General features: G+C 47.3%; 1 protein-coding gene across 2 annotated transcripts; it reads left to right on the top strand.

The window, feature by feature from the left end:
• Positions 1-12,797: 12,797 nt before the first annotated feature.
• On the top strand, positions 12,798-15,815 carry LOC101424781 (saoe class I histocompatibility antigen, A alpha chain-like). Of its 2 annotated transcripts, XM_004478037.5 has the most exons (7): positions 12,798-12,910; positions 13,026-13,295; positions 13,695-13,970; positions 14,093-14,368; positions 14,480-14,587; positions 14,977-15,009; positions 15,382-15,815. In XM_004478037.5, the coding sequence occupies exons 1-7, from the start codon at positions 12,847-12,849 to the stop codon at positions 15,384-15,386; spliced, it is 1,032 nt and encodes a 343-aa protein (XP_004478094.2). In that variant the 5' UTR covers positions 12,798-12,846; the 3' UTR covers positions 15,387-15,815. The 2 variants fall into 2 exon arrangements, with proteins under 2 accessions (XP_004478094.2, XP_058141445.1); XM_058285462.2 differs by lacking the exon at positions 14,977-15,009.
• The last annotated feature ends 1,423 nt before the right edge of the window (positions 15,816-17,238 follow it).

Here is a 17,238-nt window from a genome sequence, read left to right as displayed (position 1 = left end):
TATAAATTTCCCTCTCAGTACTGCTTTTGCTGTATCCCATAAATTTTGGTATGTTGTGTTATCATTATCATTTGTTTCAAGGTAGTCATTGATTTCTTTTGAGATTTCCTCTTTGACCCACTGTTTTTCTAAGAGTGTGCTGTTTAATTTCCAAATCGTGGTGTGAAACCTGGGCCTCTGTCCCTTGCAAATTTCCAGCTTGACTCCACTGTGGTCAGAGATATTGTTTTGTATGATTTCAATCTTTCTGAATTCATTCAGCCTTTCTTTGTGGCCTAGCATATGGTCTATCTTGGAGAATGATCCATGTGCACTTGAGAAGAATGTATATCCTGCTGTGTTTGGGTGTAATGATCTATATATGTCTATTAGTTCCAACTCCTCTAATATACTGTTCAAATGTTTTGTTTCTTTAGTGATTCTCTTTTGAGATGTTCTGTCCAAGGTAGATAGTGGTGTATTAAAATCCCCCACTATAATTGTAGATGCATCTATTGTTTCACTTAGTTTTTCCAGCGTTTGTCTCATGTACTTAGAGGCACCCTTGTTAGGAGCATAAATATTTATGATTGTTCGATCTTCTTGACAGATTTTCCCTTTCACTAAAATGTAGTATCCTTCTCTGTCTCTCACAATTGTTTCACATTTAAAGTCTATTTTGTCTGATATTAATATAGTTACTCCTGCCTGTTTTTGGTTATTGTTTGCTTGTATGATTGTTTTCCAGCCATTCACTTTCAATCTTCATGCGTCTCTGGGTCTAAGATGTGTCTCTTGTAGACAGCATACAGATGGGTCATATTTCCTTATCCAATGTCCCAGTCTGAATCTTTTGATAGGTGAGTTTAATCCATTGACATTCAGTGTTATTACTTTCAAGGAATTATTTGTGTTAGCCATATTTTTATTGGATTTGTGTTTGTCATATTTTGTTTGTATTTTTTCCCCGTCTAGTTTGTCTTTTTTTGTTGCTCTTATACTCTCCTCCAACTCTACCTGTCCTGTTTTTTCCTTTCTTCCTGCAAAACTCCCTTTAGAACTTCTTGAAGGGAAGGATTCTTGTTGGTATACTCTTTCAGTTTCTGTTTATCTGTTAATATTTTGAACTCTCCATCATGTTTGAATGTTAGTTTAGCTGGATATAGTATTCTTGGTTGGAAATTTTTTTCCTTTAGTACCTTTACTATATCATACCACTGCCTCCTTGCCTCCATGGTTTCAGATGAGAAATCAGCACTTAATCTTATGGAGCTTCCCTTGTATGTGATGGTTTTCTTTTCTCTTGCTGCTTTTAGGATTTTCTCTTTGTGTTGAGCATTGGATAATTTGATGAGTATATGTCTTGGGGTGGGCCTGTTGGGGTTTATGACCAGTGGAGTGCACTGTGCTTCTTGGATATGTACGTCTGTCTCTTTCAGTAGATTTGGGAAGTTTTCAACCATTATTTCCTGCAACACTCCTTCTGACCCCTTTCCCTTCTCTTCTCCTTCTGGAATACCTATAATATGTATATTTGAGCATTTTGCATTCTCATTCAGGTCCCTAAATCCTAGCTGGATTTTTTCTATCTTTTTATTGACCCCTTCTACTATCTGTTTGATTTCTGATGTACTGTCTTCCACATCACTAATTCTCTGCTCTGCCTCTTCTAGTCTGTTGATATTTGCTGCAAGTGTATTTTTGATTTCTTGAACTGTGGTGTTCATTCCCATCATGTCTGTTATGTTTTTGCGTATGTCTGCAATTTCCCCTCCCAGTGTTGTCTTCATGTTGTTAACCTCTTTCATTACTTCATCAAATATGTTGGTGATAAATGTTCTGAGGTCTTTCATTGCTTGTGCGAAGTTCTGCTCCCCTTCCTGATTTTTAGTTTGTTGATTGGATTCAGCCATGTTTTCCTGATTACTGATTTGGTTTGTCAATTTTTGTTGCTTTCTGGTCATCCTTTTATCTTGACGGGTTTAATCAGTTCCTTAGCTTCTTTGTCTAGTCTTGGAGATTAATTAGCTGTTATTTTTGCATAAGTGTTATATCTTCTTTTTGTCACTTTGTTCTTCTTATTCTAATTTCTTGTTGCTGGTTAAGTTCACTTTAAAGGAAAGTATTAGTGCCAGGGAAAGGCAATTGTGTAAGCAAGGAAAAAGTGTAGAATAGTATTGGTGATATACGTTAACAAAGCAAGAATATGAGATCTGGGAGGATGGAGGTTAGATTCATGTAGATTGTGTAGAGTTATAGCTGTAGGTAGAGTACCTATTATGAGGTAGATGACTGAATATGGGAGGAATATGGTATGAGCTACAAAGCTATTGTTTTCATGAGAGAGGGAAAAAGAAAAGAAAGGTAATAGTTTCAAGAGTGGATACCAGACAGAAAACAAAACAAAGGTATTAGAAATTAAGAGTTAGACACTTTGTGGATCAAAGAACGGGAGGTGGGGGGTGGAATATAGGAGAGACAGTAGATGATAGCGGATATCCAGATGCAGGGGAAGGGGGATAGTGTAGGTAGCCTAAATCAGTTCACACAGAAATGAGGCAGTGGAGGATGGGAAAATTCAGCAAAAGTGAGGTGTTCCCTGTAGCACCTATTGTATACTTGAATTAAAATAAAATAAGTGGAAAATGAGGGACAAGAGGGAGAGAGAAAACCGAAAAAGAAAAACTAATAATAATAAAGAAAAAAAGAAAGATGAGAAGAAAGGAAGAAAGAAAAAGAGGGTGGGCAAACTGTGGGGAACAGGTAGGGGGAAGAGAAATACAGGTATACACGAGCCACAATTGCAACACTATCTAAAACAACAATGAAAAAACCCCTAAATAACTGTATAAAAAAAGGACTTTGGGAGACACGCTAGGAGAAAAGACTAGGGGATAATGCAATATTAGCAATCAGGGCGTCAAATAGAGTAAAAAATAAGATAAAATGAAAATAAAAACAAAACAATATGAACCAATAAAGATAAAATGCAAACGTTAAGGTCCAGGGCACTCAAGGACCCCAGGTAGACCCCAGGGCGTAATGGATTCAGGGGTGGAATGTCTGAGACACTGAAGACTCAAGAGGTGTGAGTCTGGGGTGTGGACCACCAGAGTCCAGGGGACCCAGACCTGGCAACCTCAAATCTGGTCAACAGGAAGCTTAGGAGCCCCGCAGTGCAACACAGCCCTCAGGGATCCCCGTAGCTGGGTGCCAGCCCCGTGGGGGAAGCCAGATCCGCAAACTCTATATTTAATGTCTGAACCCTGAAATTCACCTACTCCTCAGGGTTTCAGCCTTTGGACAGCTCCCACCCTGTGCTCCCACGCAATGGCCACTTGAGGGCGCCTCTACACCACGGCCAGTTCAATGACCCAGATCCCAAACCCGCCGGGTGGGCTGGGCTTCAGCTGGAAACGCCGAAAACAGACTCCAAGACCGGAAGTCCCAAACTTCGCAAAATATTCCCCAATCGGCTTCCAGACGTGTCCCCCTCCCTCACTGCACCCTACAACAATCTCCCAATTGTGTCCCCTTATTGCCAAAAATCCAATTCCGTTGCAGATCGGCAGCCGGACCTGTGGGAATGGGGCTCCAGGCGGAAGCACTACCACCCCTGTCATCAACCAAAACGTCCCCCGCTTCACAACAAAACACCGTCTGTCTCCCCAAATCGATCTGCAAAGGAGTCCTGTCCCATCAACCCCTCACCAGCCAGCCCAGTACCCGCGAATTCCTCAGCACCGCAGAGCCTCCAAAAAAAGGAAAAAAAAAAACCCTGGCCGGGCGGCTCCCCAAGCTGCAGCAGCGCCCGATACCACGGCTCCACCCACCCAAGGAGGGAACTTTCCGCGCCCAGCTGGGACCTCCGTTTATATATTATAGATGTATCCTCTCTGTTACCTTCCCACCAAATTGACGTCCAGACACCTTCCAACCAGCAAAAATCCCCAAAACAGCGCGGTCCCAAAGAGCCTTCAACGCTGCCCAGCCTCCCCCTGCAGAGACATTACCAGGCAAGCTCACTCAGCCACCATCTTGCCCCAACTCCGACGGTAACATATTATAGTGAATGTTACACTGTTGATTTATGGATGCATTTGTGGCTGAAACTAGTAGTCTAGGAAGATTCATGTTAATTGGAGGACAGATAGAAGACAATATTGGGAATTTATAACAATGATTTTGGAAGTAGATGAGGATTGTAGTTAATAATATAAATACAGGAATGCTATAGAACAGGGTGTTAATGGGAAAATATAACTAATGTAATTTATGGGCTATAGTTAACAATATTGTAATGTTTTGGAACAAAACCAAAGTTGGTACCATTATTAATTCTATTAAAGGTAAAAAAAAAGGAATATGGGTTTGGTTTTGTGAGATATGCCTATGATTAAATACTTTTATTCTTTTTTTTAATAATAAGGAGACCTTAACTATGTCACTTAACTAATCTGTGTTCATCTGTGTGTCTGTCTGAACACTAGAAGAACACCTGAGTGAGTCGTCGTAATTAGGTGAGATAAAGTGCCTGAAAAAGAACTTTTTAGGAATTATTTTTCTGTGATTTGTTGAGCTGCCTTTTTCTGTTCTTTTATTTTGTGAATTTGAAATAAAATTGTTAATAAATTTTTAAAAGATGCTGCAAACATTATTGAAATGACACAAAAGATTTAGAATATTACACAGACTTAGTAGACAAAGCAGTGGCAAGTATGAGAAAATTAGTCCAACTTTGAAAGAAGTTCTACTCTGTGTAAAGTGCTATCAAACAGCATCACATGCTACAGAGATACATTTAGTGAATGGAAGAGTCAATTGATGCGGCCAACTTCCTTATTTTAAGAAATCACCACAGTCACCTCACCCTTCAGCAGCCACCACCTATCAGTCAGCAGCTGTCAACATCAAGGCAAGACCCCCCCAGCTGCAAAAGATTATGACTCACTGAAGGCTCAGGGGAGGGTTAGTATTTTTTAGCAATAAAGCATTTTAAATTAAGGTATGAACATTGTTTTTTAGACATAGAGCTATTTATTTTACCCTTAATAAACTACAGTATAGGGTAAGCATAAGTTTCATATGCAGTCAAAAACAAAAAGTTCAGGTGACTCATTTTATTGCGACATTTGCTTTAGAGCTGTGGTCTGGAATTGAACCCACCTCTTCTCTGAGGTAGGCCTGTACTGTTGTACCTGTGGAAGGGATAACATTGAGGAGACATTTCAGTACAACCATGAGGTTCTCTTGGTGACCTCCAGGAAAGAACCCTCTCTCCAGTGTCAGTAAGGCTTTACCAGGTTTCTTGTGAAAACTGTCTAACATGTATGCTTTGGGTCCTGTCACTAACTCTCCTCTTTGAATTGGCTCCCAGGAAACTCAGAACCCATTTCAGGGACCCCCTGGACTAAGAGGGTGGAAGCTTAAGGCCATACAAGGGCGGTAAATATATTCCTGGTTTCACTTTGTGCTTTTCTGCCTTTATTTTCACTTCAGCACAATTAAGCCCCTGATTTAATTTTGAAAATCTACTTCTGTGTGGTTTTTGCTGTTGTTCTTACTTAGACTCCCTCTGGAATGAGATAGGGTAAAAATAAATAATAACCCCCTCACCCTGCCAGTCCTGTCTTGGGTGGAATCAGGCCAGGGCCTTGGGAAGAGGCTGGAGTGAGAGTGGGGTGACAGGCCTTAGGGGGGTGGGGCAGAGAAAGGCATCAAAAGAAAACTGGTGGTTAAGTTCACGGGTCAACCGAGCCAGGCAGTTGTGTCCACTTGTTTGGTCAAGCAAGCACTGGCCTGATTGTTACTGTGAGGACATTTCGTGGATTTAAGTCATCAATTCGTTGATGGCATCTACGGCTGATGACATCTACAATAAACTGAGGAGATTGTCTTCAACAATGAGAGATGTCTCATCAAACCAGTTGAAGGCCTTAAAAGGAGAAGTGATGGTTTCAGCAGTAAAAGAGAGAATTTCCATCTCCACTTCAGCCAGCTTCTCCTGGGGAATTCATGGAAAACCGTCATTGGAGTTCCCAGCTTGCAGCCTGCCCTTCTGAATTTGGAATTTGGACTTGCCCATCCCTAGAGTCACATAAGACAACTTTACAAATATCTGTTTCCTTGGAGAACGCTTAGTAATACAAAAACGTTATACCAATGTCTCTCAGGAACCCTTTTCAAATGACCAGCAAATTGAATCCAAAATAATTTAAAAATGATAATACATCATGACCAAGAAAGATTTATCCTTGATGCAAGTTGGGATGAATATATGAAAATTAATCTAATTTATTATTTAACAGAATAAAGTAGAATAACAATAAGATCAACGCCATCTAGAAAAAGCATTTAAAAGCCCAACATCCTTTGATAATAAAATTTCTCAATAAACTAGGAATAGAAGGCAACTTCTGCAAGGTGAGAAAGGGCACATATGAAAAATCTACAGATATCAGCATATTTTATGATGAAAGACTAAATACATTCTAAGATCAAGAACAGGGAAGGGATTTGCAATCTTGCCACTATTATTATACAATATACTGTCAAGCAAAGGAAAGAACAGACATACAGTTCATAAAACAGAAGAGAATGTATCTCCTTTGCAGGTGACAGGATTGTGTACATAGCAAATCCTACAGTAAAAATGTTCCTAGACTAGTGAGTATAGCAAGATTGCAGGGTTCAAGGATGATATACAAAAGTGATTTTTATTTCTATACACATTGTAAAATTAGGGAAACCAAAATTAGAAATTCAACTTATAATAGCATTGCAATTATAAAGGAGGTATCAATGTAAAGAATGTGTGCAAGAGCTCTATATTGAAATCTACAAGTGCTGCTGAGGGAAAGTAACAAAAACCTAAATAAATGTGGAGAAATACCACGTCAAGGATCGGAATATTCATTATTAAGGTATTAGTTCTCCCGAAATTGGGTTATTGTTTAAATAGAATTCCAATAAAAATCATGGCAGGTTTTTAAAAGAAATTGACAAGCTGATAGTAAAATTTGTATGGAAACACAAAGGACTTTGAATAGCCAAAAAGTTTTTTAAAATGCTTTTTTCAAATTCAAAACAAAATGAAATAACAGCAGCGGGCTGCTCAACCAGTTATGGAAGCATTACCCCTAGAAAGTTCTGTGCAGGCACCTTTATCTCATCAGATTCCAGCTTCTAACTCAGTTGTTCCTCTGGTGTTCAGAAAAATACACAGATGAAATAGATTAGTTAAATGCCTTAAAACGTTTTTAAGAAGAAGAAATGTGGAGGGTCCACGGAGGAGATCTGAAAACTGACTATGAGCTCCAGTAGCAGCCTCAGGGCAGCGGTAGGTCAATGAACATAATAAAGAGTATAAATAGAACCACACGTGCACGTGCTCATGAAAACGGCTTCCCCTAATCCAGTGGGGAAGGACAGTCTTGTCAACAAATGATTGAAAATTTCAAATACGGTTTTGACCCAAGGAGCTGGCGGGGGCGAGGCCGAGGGGACCTGGACAGCTAAGGCCCCCGAAGGAGAAATGACCCGGGACGCCCGGCTCCTGCGCTCAGCCTGGGGAAGGTCCACCTTGGTGTGGGGATGGTGGGCAGGTGCCTGGTCCCGGGGTCTGGGGAGGCGGAAGGGTCAGCCCTCGGGTTCGTGGGGTGCGTGGGCAGAGCCTGGGCGGGTCCTATCGCCCACCTCCCCGCCGTCCACGAGGGTCTCCAGCCCCCAGGCCGCGTCCTGCCCTCCGCCCTCCAGGACCCGCATCTCCGGGGCCTCCAGCTGCGAGGCCGCCTCCCCGCACCCAGCCCGGGTCGCACCAGCTCAGCTGATCAGGAGCTGAAGACGACCCCGGGGAGGGCTCCCCTGAGAGCAAAGGGGGGCGCGGGTCTCTGTCCTCCGCCCGGTGGCCACGCGGGGGCGCCACTGCGCTTTCTAGGATTCTGACGTGAGGAGGGGTCGGGCTTGAGTGGGGCAGAGCTGGGGGACCTGGGATTCAGCTCTGATGGGAAAGGGGGTGAACTTCTCTTCTGAGCATCCCTGGAACCCACTGGTGTCAGACTCCGGGTGGAGCAGGGAGTGGGAGAGGAGGGGCGCTCAGCAGCCCTTGTGCCTCCTTGAGGTTTCCATCTCTTCCCAGAGCCCCCACCCAGCCCACTTGAAGGCTGTACCTGGGAAACCCGAAAAGTAGGTTTTTTTCATTTTCTCCCTATTGCTTTTCAGAGGGCTGTTTTTTTTTCTAATAAACTTTAATCTTAGAATAGTTTTATATTTACAGAAAAATGGTGAATGTGTTCAGAGAGCTCACAGACAGCCCTGCTTCCCACATTGTTTTCATCTTACATTCCTGGCACTTTGCTCCTGCTAATGAGGCAGTACTGATGCATTATTAGTAACTAACCTGAAATTCGTGTGGATTTCATTAGCTTTCCCTATGCCATCTCTCTGTCCCGTGCTGTGGCAGTTTCTCAGACTTTCCTGTTTTTGATGACATTGACAGTTTTGAGGAGTCTTGGTCAGGATGGGTAGATTTCCTCTCAATTCAAGTTAGATTGATGTTTTTCTCATGGTTAGACCGAGGCTGTCAGTTTTTAGGGAAAAGGTCACAGAGATGCCGTATCTCAATATCATAAGAAGAGGTTGCGGCGTGACCCTGAGTCATCACTGGTGATGTGAGCTGGTTCCCTGGCTAAGGCAGAGTTTCCCAGGATCCTCCAACCTTCACATCCCCCTTCCCTTGTCCTCTTTGGAAGGACATCTTCTGTGCAGTCCACATTTAAGGGGTGGGGAGACATGCTCAACTCAGTGAGGAGGAAGCATCTACCTAAATCATTGGGAATTCTTGTTTTTGAGCGATTTTTCTATTCTTGCCATCTTTAATTATTTATCCAGTCATTTAAAGATTTGTGGATATTAATTTTGTACTTTTGGCTATAATCCAATTCTGTGCTATTTATTTTGTTGCTCAAATTGTTCCAGTTTTTGTCATAGAGAGTCCTTCTGTTGGCTGATGAGTCCTTCCGACATGGCCCCATGGTTTTATGTATTGGGCAATACTCACTTTCTCACACTCCAGAATCATCTCATGTATATCCTACCCCTGTCCTAGATTCAGCCTTTTCTGCAAGGAAAGTTGCAAAAAAGGCTTGGTTCAGTTTTGAGATAATGGTATTAGAAATTGAGGTCTAGGCACTGGGTTTACTCATTGCTATGGGGGCTTCTAGGCCTTCTCAGTAGAGACAATTAGAAAATAAGTGTGTATATCAATGTATGTGTTACACATCTATAATACATATACATACACACATATCAATATTTATGCTAAACCACATTAAGCTAAACATGAGGCATTCCATGTCTTCAACTCTAATCCCATATCGTATATTTCAATCTGGCTTTCCCCTTTGCAAATCTGTAACCTCCCAGAAATTTGGCTCTCTCCACCTATGATATTTTAATATTTACTTATTGTTCAGTCCTCATACACATGGACAGTGATTTCACGATTGTTAGCCCCTACCTCATGAGAAAGAACTTTGCCAACTACAGTCAGTGCTTTTGCACAGCTCCTTTTGTCTTCACTCTTGCAATTTCCAGCCAGCTCCAAAGGTCCTCAGTCCAGCAGCTCCTCCCCCTCCTTCAGTGAGGTCCTGCCCTGCACCTGTAGTACAGCTGGATCCTTCTGCCACAGTCTGCAGCCATCCTGGGACTCCACGCCTGCTGGGAAGGTTTTTTAAAGTTTGAGCACTTAAGATTTACCCTTTGTGCTGTAAGGTTTATGGGTTTAGACACATGACAGTGTCATATATCTACTCTACAGTACCTTATGGAGTAGGGTCAGGGCCCTAAAATGCCTTGTGTTTCACCTGAAAACCTTTCCCCTTCCCCAAGGTCAAGGCAACCAGGGATCTGCTTTCGGTATCTAGTCTTTCCTTTCCAGAATTTCATGCAGATGGAACCAGACAACGTGGAGCCTTCCCAGAGTGTCTTACTTCACTAGCAACATGCATTTGGGAATCATCCTTCTTGTTGCGTGAATTAACAGCTCATTCCTTCTGATGGCTGAGTAGTATTGTGTACTATGGATCGATGGATTACCACCCATTTTTTTTTGAGTTACTGAAAAAAATTGAACCCAGAACCTCATACATGGGAAGCAGGTGCTTGAAGCACTGAACAATACCGGTTTCCCAACCACCCACTGTTTTATCCACTCATGTAGAAAGACAAGATGGTTGATTCAAGTTTGGGGGAAATATTAATTAAGCTGCTTTGAACATTTCTACAGGTTTTTACCTAAATATAAGTTTTTAAATTAGATGAGCAAATACCTGGGAGTGGCATTGCTGGGTTGTACGTTAAGTCCATGCTTAGCTTTTCAGAACCTGCCAAATGCCTTCCATGGTGGCTGCACCCTTTGGCCTTCCTACCAGCAGGGAGTGTGGGTTCCTGGGCTCCATGTCCTTGCCAGTGCAGGTGTCACCACTCGTGACAGACTGAAAAACACCTCCCAGCCCACCAATGACCTCTACATCCTAATCCCTGGAAACTGTGAATATTACCTTATATGGCAAAGGGGGCCTTTGCTTATGTAATTGATCTAGAGATGGGGGATTAGTCAGGATTATCCCCATGGGCCCTAGGAGTGACCACATGGATCTATAACAGGGAAGTGGGAGATTTTACTACACCCAGAGGAGTAGGTGATGAGAAGATGGAGCAGAGATCTGATGATGTTGTACTTGAGGTTAAAGTCATGCAGCCAAAAGCACAGAAGAGCTGGCAGCCACCAGAACTGGAAGAGGTAAGACACAGGTTCTCTCTGCCCGAGCCTCCAGAAGGAGCCACACCTAGCCCACACCTGTTCCAGTCAGGAACAATGATTTTGGATTTCTGGCCTCCAGAATTGTGAGAACATAAATTTCTGTTGTTTAAAGCCACCAAATGGGGAGCAGAGGTGGCTCAAGCCATTGGGCACTTCCCTCCCATATGGGAAGTCCCGGGTTCAGTTCCTGGTGCCTCCTTGTAGCAATTTGATATTATTGATGAATTCCACTGTACATGGGCCCGTTCCACATGGGTCAGGGAGGGCCGGGGTTTGACCCACTGACCTTCCATGTGGTAGGCGGACGCCCTATCCATTAGGCTGAGTCCGCTTCCCTGCTCCTGCTGTTTTGCTGTCTGTGGTCACTCGCTGTGTAACCTTCTGTATCCATTTCTCTTTTTGTCTTCTCTTCTTGGTTTTCTCCTCCAGGATTCACCTGTGCCACCTCAGTTCCTGGTCTGCTATGTCTCGCCTTGTCTCTCCGCTTCGTCTCTCTTTTGTCGCATCATCATCTTCCTGCGTGGCTCACCTGGTTTACCACATGGGCCCACCTTGACCAGGAGTTCCCAGGGACCGAACCGCATCCTCCCATATGGTAGACGGAAGCCCAATCACTTGAGCCACATCATTTCCCTCGGTTTCCATCTAATTCATTTGTGTTTACATTTTGTATAGATGGAGTCAAACAAAAACAGAAACCAAAATGATGGAAACTAACCTTGGACCCAGGCTTTCTGGTGGCAAAGATGAAATTGCTTCAGTGTCTTGGCTGAATCACAGCCCTTTGCACATACAGCACTGGCTGTGTGAGTCCCTATGGGAATACCATGGGGTACTTGAGATGGGTGCTGAGATAATTTAAAGAACTTCTTAGAGGAAGCAGATGTGGCTCAAGTAACTGATCTCTCGCCTACCACATGGGAGGACTGTTGAGTTTTAAGGGTTCTTTATGCATGCTGTGCAGAAATCCTCTATCAGAAATAAAATTTGAAATATTTTATCCCTGTGGCTTGATCCAATGATAAAATGTAAGATCTCAAGAGAAAATTACAATTTTGGAAAACTGGTATCCGTCACCCTAAGCTTCACAGCTTTCCAATACACACATTTTCCAGTGGGATTTGTGTTCATTTTAGAAGTATGACTTTTGGAAATATGTAAAGAAATGTGTCAACACTGGAAGTTCTACATAACTCAGTGGGCCAATGTGCTATTAAAATCTTTATGCATTAGTACAAAATCCATTTAATGTGCAAAGACAGACCTGAGGATTTCCATGTCACAAGATGAAATATTCAACATTTAGATTTCAGACTGACTGCAACTCACCTTTAGAAACTACACTCATGTGCTTTCAGTGTAGTATGGAAGATGAATGTCAATGCTCACCTAAAAAGGTTATTAAAAATACTCATTTCCAACATCTACATACAAAGCTGAATTTTGGTTCAACCCCAAATAACAGACTAAATGTGAAATGAAAGTCCAGGGGTGCTCTATTGAGACTGAGAAAGATTTACCAAATAGCAAATTTATCCACTCTTATTATTACGTCTTTAAAATTTTTGAATTAGTTATCAACGTGTAGTGAGTTTTGGTATTAATATTCATCTGCAGGAATCTATATTTTATATTCTGTTTTAATTTCTAGTAAGTTCGGTACCAGTAGAGGTCACCCACATCCCCTCGGGGTCCTCACTAACTTGTAAGCTGTGAAGTCAGCACCAGCCCTCACTGACAGGGTGACAGAGTGCTCGGTGCAGGGGAGGGGTCGGGCCAGTCCAGGACCCGGTCTCGGCTCTCAGGGTCCCCCCGAGGCTGGCGTGTGGGGCGGGGAGGCTGTGCTGGGGGTCCCGGTCCCCGCAGTTTCACTTCTTCTCCCAACCTGAATCAGGTCCTTCTGCCCCGACTCTCGTGACGCGGGCCCAGGGCTGCCTCCCTTTACGGGCCGGGTTACGGAGAAGCCAATCGCCGACCCCGCGGCCCATATAGAGCCCGCCCCGCCCCGCCCGGACTCAGGTTCCGCCAGACCCGGGGATCCGGCCATGGCGCCGGGGACCCTCCTCCTGCTGCTCTCGGGGGCCCTGGCCCTGACCCGGACCCGGGCGGGTGAGTGCGGGATCGGGGGGCGCTGCCCCGGAGGGGGCGAGGGGACCTGGGGGGGCAGGACCCCGGAAGCCGCGTTCCCCCCCACTCCGAGCTCCCCCTTTCCTGTCCCCCGCAGGCCCCCACTCCCTCAGTTATTTCGGCACCATCGTGTCCCGGCCCGAGCGCGGGGACACCCACTTCATCGCCGTGGGCTACGTGGACGACACGCAGTTCGTGCGGTTCGACAGCGACGCGGCGAGTCCGAGGTTGGAGCCGCGGGCGCCGTGGGCGGAGCAGGAGGGGCCCGAGTACTGGGAGCGGGAGACGCGGAGGGCCAGGGACAACGCGCTGACTTCCCGGGCGAACCTGCGCAACCTGCGCGGCTACTACAACCAGAGCGCGGCGGGTGAGCCACGGGGCCCGGGGTCCGCGCACGACCGGGATCCCCAGGACGGGCCGGGGTCGCCCGAGTCTCGGTCCCCACTGCACCCCGAGACCCCGAGACCCGGGATCCTCACCCGGGAGCGCAGGAGGGATTTTTCTTGGGTTTCATTTTCAGTTTAGACCCTACGGGCCCCGAGCAGTCAGCCCGGGGGCGGGGCGGGAGGTGGGCGAGCAGGTAGGCCGGCAGGAGTGCGGGACCTAGAGGGCGGGCAGGTGGGGGACAGGTGGGCGGGCAGGTGAGCGGATTGGTGGCGAGGCCTACCTGGCGAGACTGACGGCGGGGCGCGGTAAAACTGGGCAGGGCCGGTGGGCTGAGCAAAACACGGAGCCCACCTTGGTGGACACTCGTGGGCGGGGCCAGGGTCTCACACCCTCCAGAGGATGTATGCCTGTTACCTGGGCCCCGACGGGCGCCTCCTCCGCAGCTACTTTCAACACGCCTACGACGACGCCGACTACCTCGCCCTCAACGAGGACCTGCGCTACTGGACGGCGGCGGACACGGCGGCGCAGATCACCCGGCGAGAGTGGGAGGAGGCGGGGGATGCAGAGCACAAAAGAGCCTACCTGGAGGGCAGGTGCGTGGAGGACCTGCAGAGACACCTGGAGAGCGGGAAGGAGACGCTGCTGCGCACAGGTACAGGGGGGCGGGGCGCCCCCAACCCCAAATGTCCTGTCCATTCCTGGTGGCCCCATGAGCACTGCTAGAATGACCAGGAGAGAAATGGAAAGTTCCTGACGTTTCTGACCTTCCCGCAGATCCCCCAAGGACACACGTGACCCGCCACCCCATCCCTTACCATGGGGTCACCCTGAGGTGCTGGGCCCTGGGCTTCTACCCCGCGGAGATCACGCTGACCTGGCAGCGGGACGGGGAGGACCAGACCCAGGACATGGAGTCTGTGGAGACCAGGCCTGCGGGGGACGGAACCTTCCAGAAGTGGGCGGCTGTGGAGGTGCCTTCTGGGGAGGAAGAGAGATACACATGCCACGTGCAGCACGAGGGGCTGCCCGAGCCCCTCACCCTGAGATGGGGTAAGTGGGACGAGGTGGGGGCCTTTTCTAGGGAAGCAGGAGCCCTTCTGAGCTCCAGCAGGGTCAGGGCTGAGCCTGGGGTCAGGACCCCTGACCTTCCCCCCTTCTCAGAGCCGCCTTCCCAGCCCCCCATCCTCACCGTGGGAATCGTGGCTGCCCTGGTCATCCTTGGAGTGTCCGTGGTGGCTGCAGTTCTGATCTGGAGGAGGAAGAGCTCAGGTAGGGGACGGGCGGGTCTGAGGTTTCTTGTCCCAGGGGGGTTTCCAGCCCAGGTAGCAGTGTGCCCTGCCGCTTCCTGGTGCCGTGAAGCCCCTCCTCACACACGTGCCATCCAGTCTGGGCCTGTTACTACACTTACTTTATAAACCTGTGAGAGAAGTTGGCCAATGTCCCCAGTAATGACGTGGAGGCCCCTGTTCCCAGCAGTCAAAGGGAAGGGGCTGCTGAGGACAGACCTCCAGGAGGGCAGAAGGTCCAGCCCACACATCCCACACCTTGTGTTTCCTGATCCTGCCCCGGGTCTGCAGTCACGGTTCTAGAATCTTCCCTGGGTCCAGGATTAGTTCTCAGGACCTCATGTCCTGGACTCACTAGTTGTTCTTCCACAGGTGGAAAAGGAGGGAGCTACACTCAGGGTGCTTGTAAGTGGGGGACGGAGGGGGAGGTGGTGTGGAGGGTCAGGGCTGACCTGAGGCTTTAGGGAGTGTAGACGGAGCCCACAGGGCAGCTCACCCCATCACTCCTTGACTCACATCTCCCTGTGGCTCTGACCAGACCCTGTGTTTGTTCCTCTCCAGCCAGCAACAGTGCCCAGGGCTCTGATGGGTCTCTCACGGCTTCTAGAGATGAGACCTGGGGGGCCTGAAATGGGAGAGGGGTTGGGCCAAGAGGACACGCCTGGGTCCTGGGGATTCCTTGGACGTGGACATGAGGACTGTGGAGGGCTGGTCATGACATCAGCATTTACAGAGACGACCTGAACGTGCTCTTGATTATTTTCTTTTCTTCTGTAGCATGACAAAGCTGCCTCCTGGGGGATGGAGAGATTCCAGAGCTGTTCACGCCCCTCGTGTGACTTCAAGACCCCCTTCCTTTGCAATGTGAAAACTTTCCTTCCTCAGCTGGCATCTGTGTGTCTGCATTCTTCTTGTATCCTGGAGGATGGGGAAGTAGCTCGCCCCTGCCCCCACGTCCCCTACACTGACCTGTGTTCCCTGCCCTGACCGACCGTCCTGCTCAGGAGAGCTGGGTGTGGAGCGTCCACAGCCCTGTCTTACTTCATGGTGCCCTGAGCTGCCCCTTCCTGCTTCCCTTGAAAATGTGAACCTGGTATGATTTTGCTTTTACATATTCTTGCTATTAGATGGGATTAAGGAATCAATTGAGGGAGAGGAAGATTCTTAAACAAGAGGAAATAAAATGCCCTGAGAACCTTCCAGAACCCGTGTGTCTGCTGTGCTGAATGTTGTTGAGAGGAGCCAAGGGTGAACAGGCCTGTGTCCATTTGGGGCTCCGTCCACATTGGCTTCACACTGAAGATAGACTTTTCACTTTATTTAACTCTTGGTGGTTTGGTCCTTCTCTGCCATCTGCCCTCCCTCTCTGCTTTTACCCAGCTCCACTGACCCCAATGCTGGCTGCAGCCCAAGCCCATGGATTTGGAGAGCAGACCCTAGTGTAGACCCACAGGTGGGCAGTGGGGTCTTAGCCTGGATTGCTCTTGTCTTGGGGGAGTTGAAATTGTGCTGTAGTTATGGGGGGGGGAGGGGAGGAGGGGAGAGCAGCACTTCTGAGGACAGTCCTGGTGGCCTCAGTGTCAAGTGAGTGGAGGTTGTGCCGTCGCTGCCAGGAGACCACAGCTGTGTTAGGAAAGGCCCTGGGGGTCCTCACTGACCACTCCTGCACCTGCTGTTGGTGGAGGACTGAGCAGGACACCCCTTTTTAGCTTCTGGGAAACATTTGTGAACTAAAAACGGCTCAAATCTCTGGCCTTGGTGAGAGGAAAGGTGCTGTGTGAACTCAGGTGGTCAGTGCAGACCTCACTGAGGCTGTGACCTTTGAGGACAGCTTGAAGGTCATCAGGGTGTGTACCTGAGGAAGCCTCAGAAAGTCTTCCCAGTCAGGGAACCGGGCAATGCATCGCAGTGGCCAGGGGCAGCCTGTCATTCTGGAAAGGGCAGGAGGCCAGAGTTGAGCTCAGTGATCCCTGAACCACACTCGAGTGACCACACAGCTCTGGCACCACATCAGAAAGTCACGTAGACCAGGGAGCCCCAACTTCTCTCTGCACAGGAACCTCCTGGACATCCCACAAGGATCTAGAAGGTCTGGTGGAGCACGAGGTTCTGTGTCCATAACAAGGGGGTGCTGAGCTACTGGATTTCAGGTGCATCTTTAGAGCAAGAACCCAGACCAGGGAGGCCCCGTGTCTGTGCTCCAGCTCCCCTGGGGTGGTGGAATGTGCCTTCTGGGCTCTGGCCCCATGTCCTGAGATAGGGGTTTGGGGGGAGAAGCCGGAGTGTTTTGTCACAAACCCTTCAGGCCGTCCTGGCTCAGCTAGATAGTGAAGCTTTTTCTGCCAGTGATGATCATAGCACCCCACGGGGTCTTAAACCATGTAAAAAAGTCCTTTCTGGAAAATAAAAGGAGGACACCTACCATGAGTTATGCGAGTGATGTTGGTATATGCATGCGCTTTCTCATGATGGGGTATAGCCAGGTGGGGGGTTATAAAGTGGATCAGTGTTCTCCATAAATTAAAGCTCTGACTTCTTACGATGGGACTCCATTTCTTAATGGATTTCATGCTCAGTTCTTGGTGCAAACAAAAAGATTTTTCTAAATTCAATATAAAGAGTTTACACATGTGA

This window comes from Dasypus novemcinctus, chromosome 22 (assembly GCF_030445035.2).
Source record: "Dasypus novemcinctus isolate mDasNov1 chromosome 22, mDasNov1.1.hap2, whole genome shotgun sequence".
NCBI classification, from domain to species: Eukaryota; Metazoa; Chordata; class Mammalia; order Cingulata; family Dasypodidae; genus Dasypus; species Dasypus novemcinctus.
This window is presented reverse-complemented; position numbering and strand designations above follow the sequence as displayed.

Excerpts from the sequence above, each read along its gene's own strand:
- LOC101424781 (XM_004478037.5), top strand. The coding sequence starts at position 12,847 with ATGGCGCCGGGGACCCTCCTCCTGCTGCTCTCGGGGGCCCTGGCCCTG. Across the intron at positions 13,971-14,092 it reads GGAGACGCTGCTGCGCACAG|ATCCCCCAAGGACACACGTG; the intron begins GTACAGGGGGGC and ends ACCTTCCCGCAG. Across the intron at positions 14,369-14,479 it reads GCCCCTCACCCTGAGATGGG|AGCCGCCTTCCCAGCCCCCC; the intron begins GTAAGTGGGACG and ends CCCCCTTCTCAG.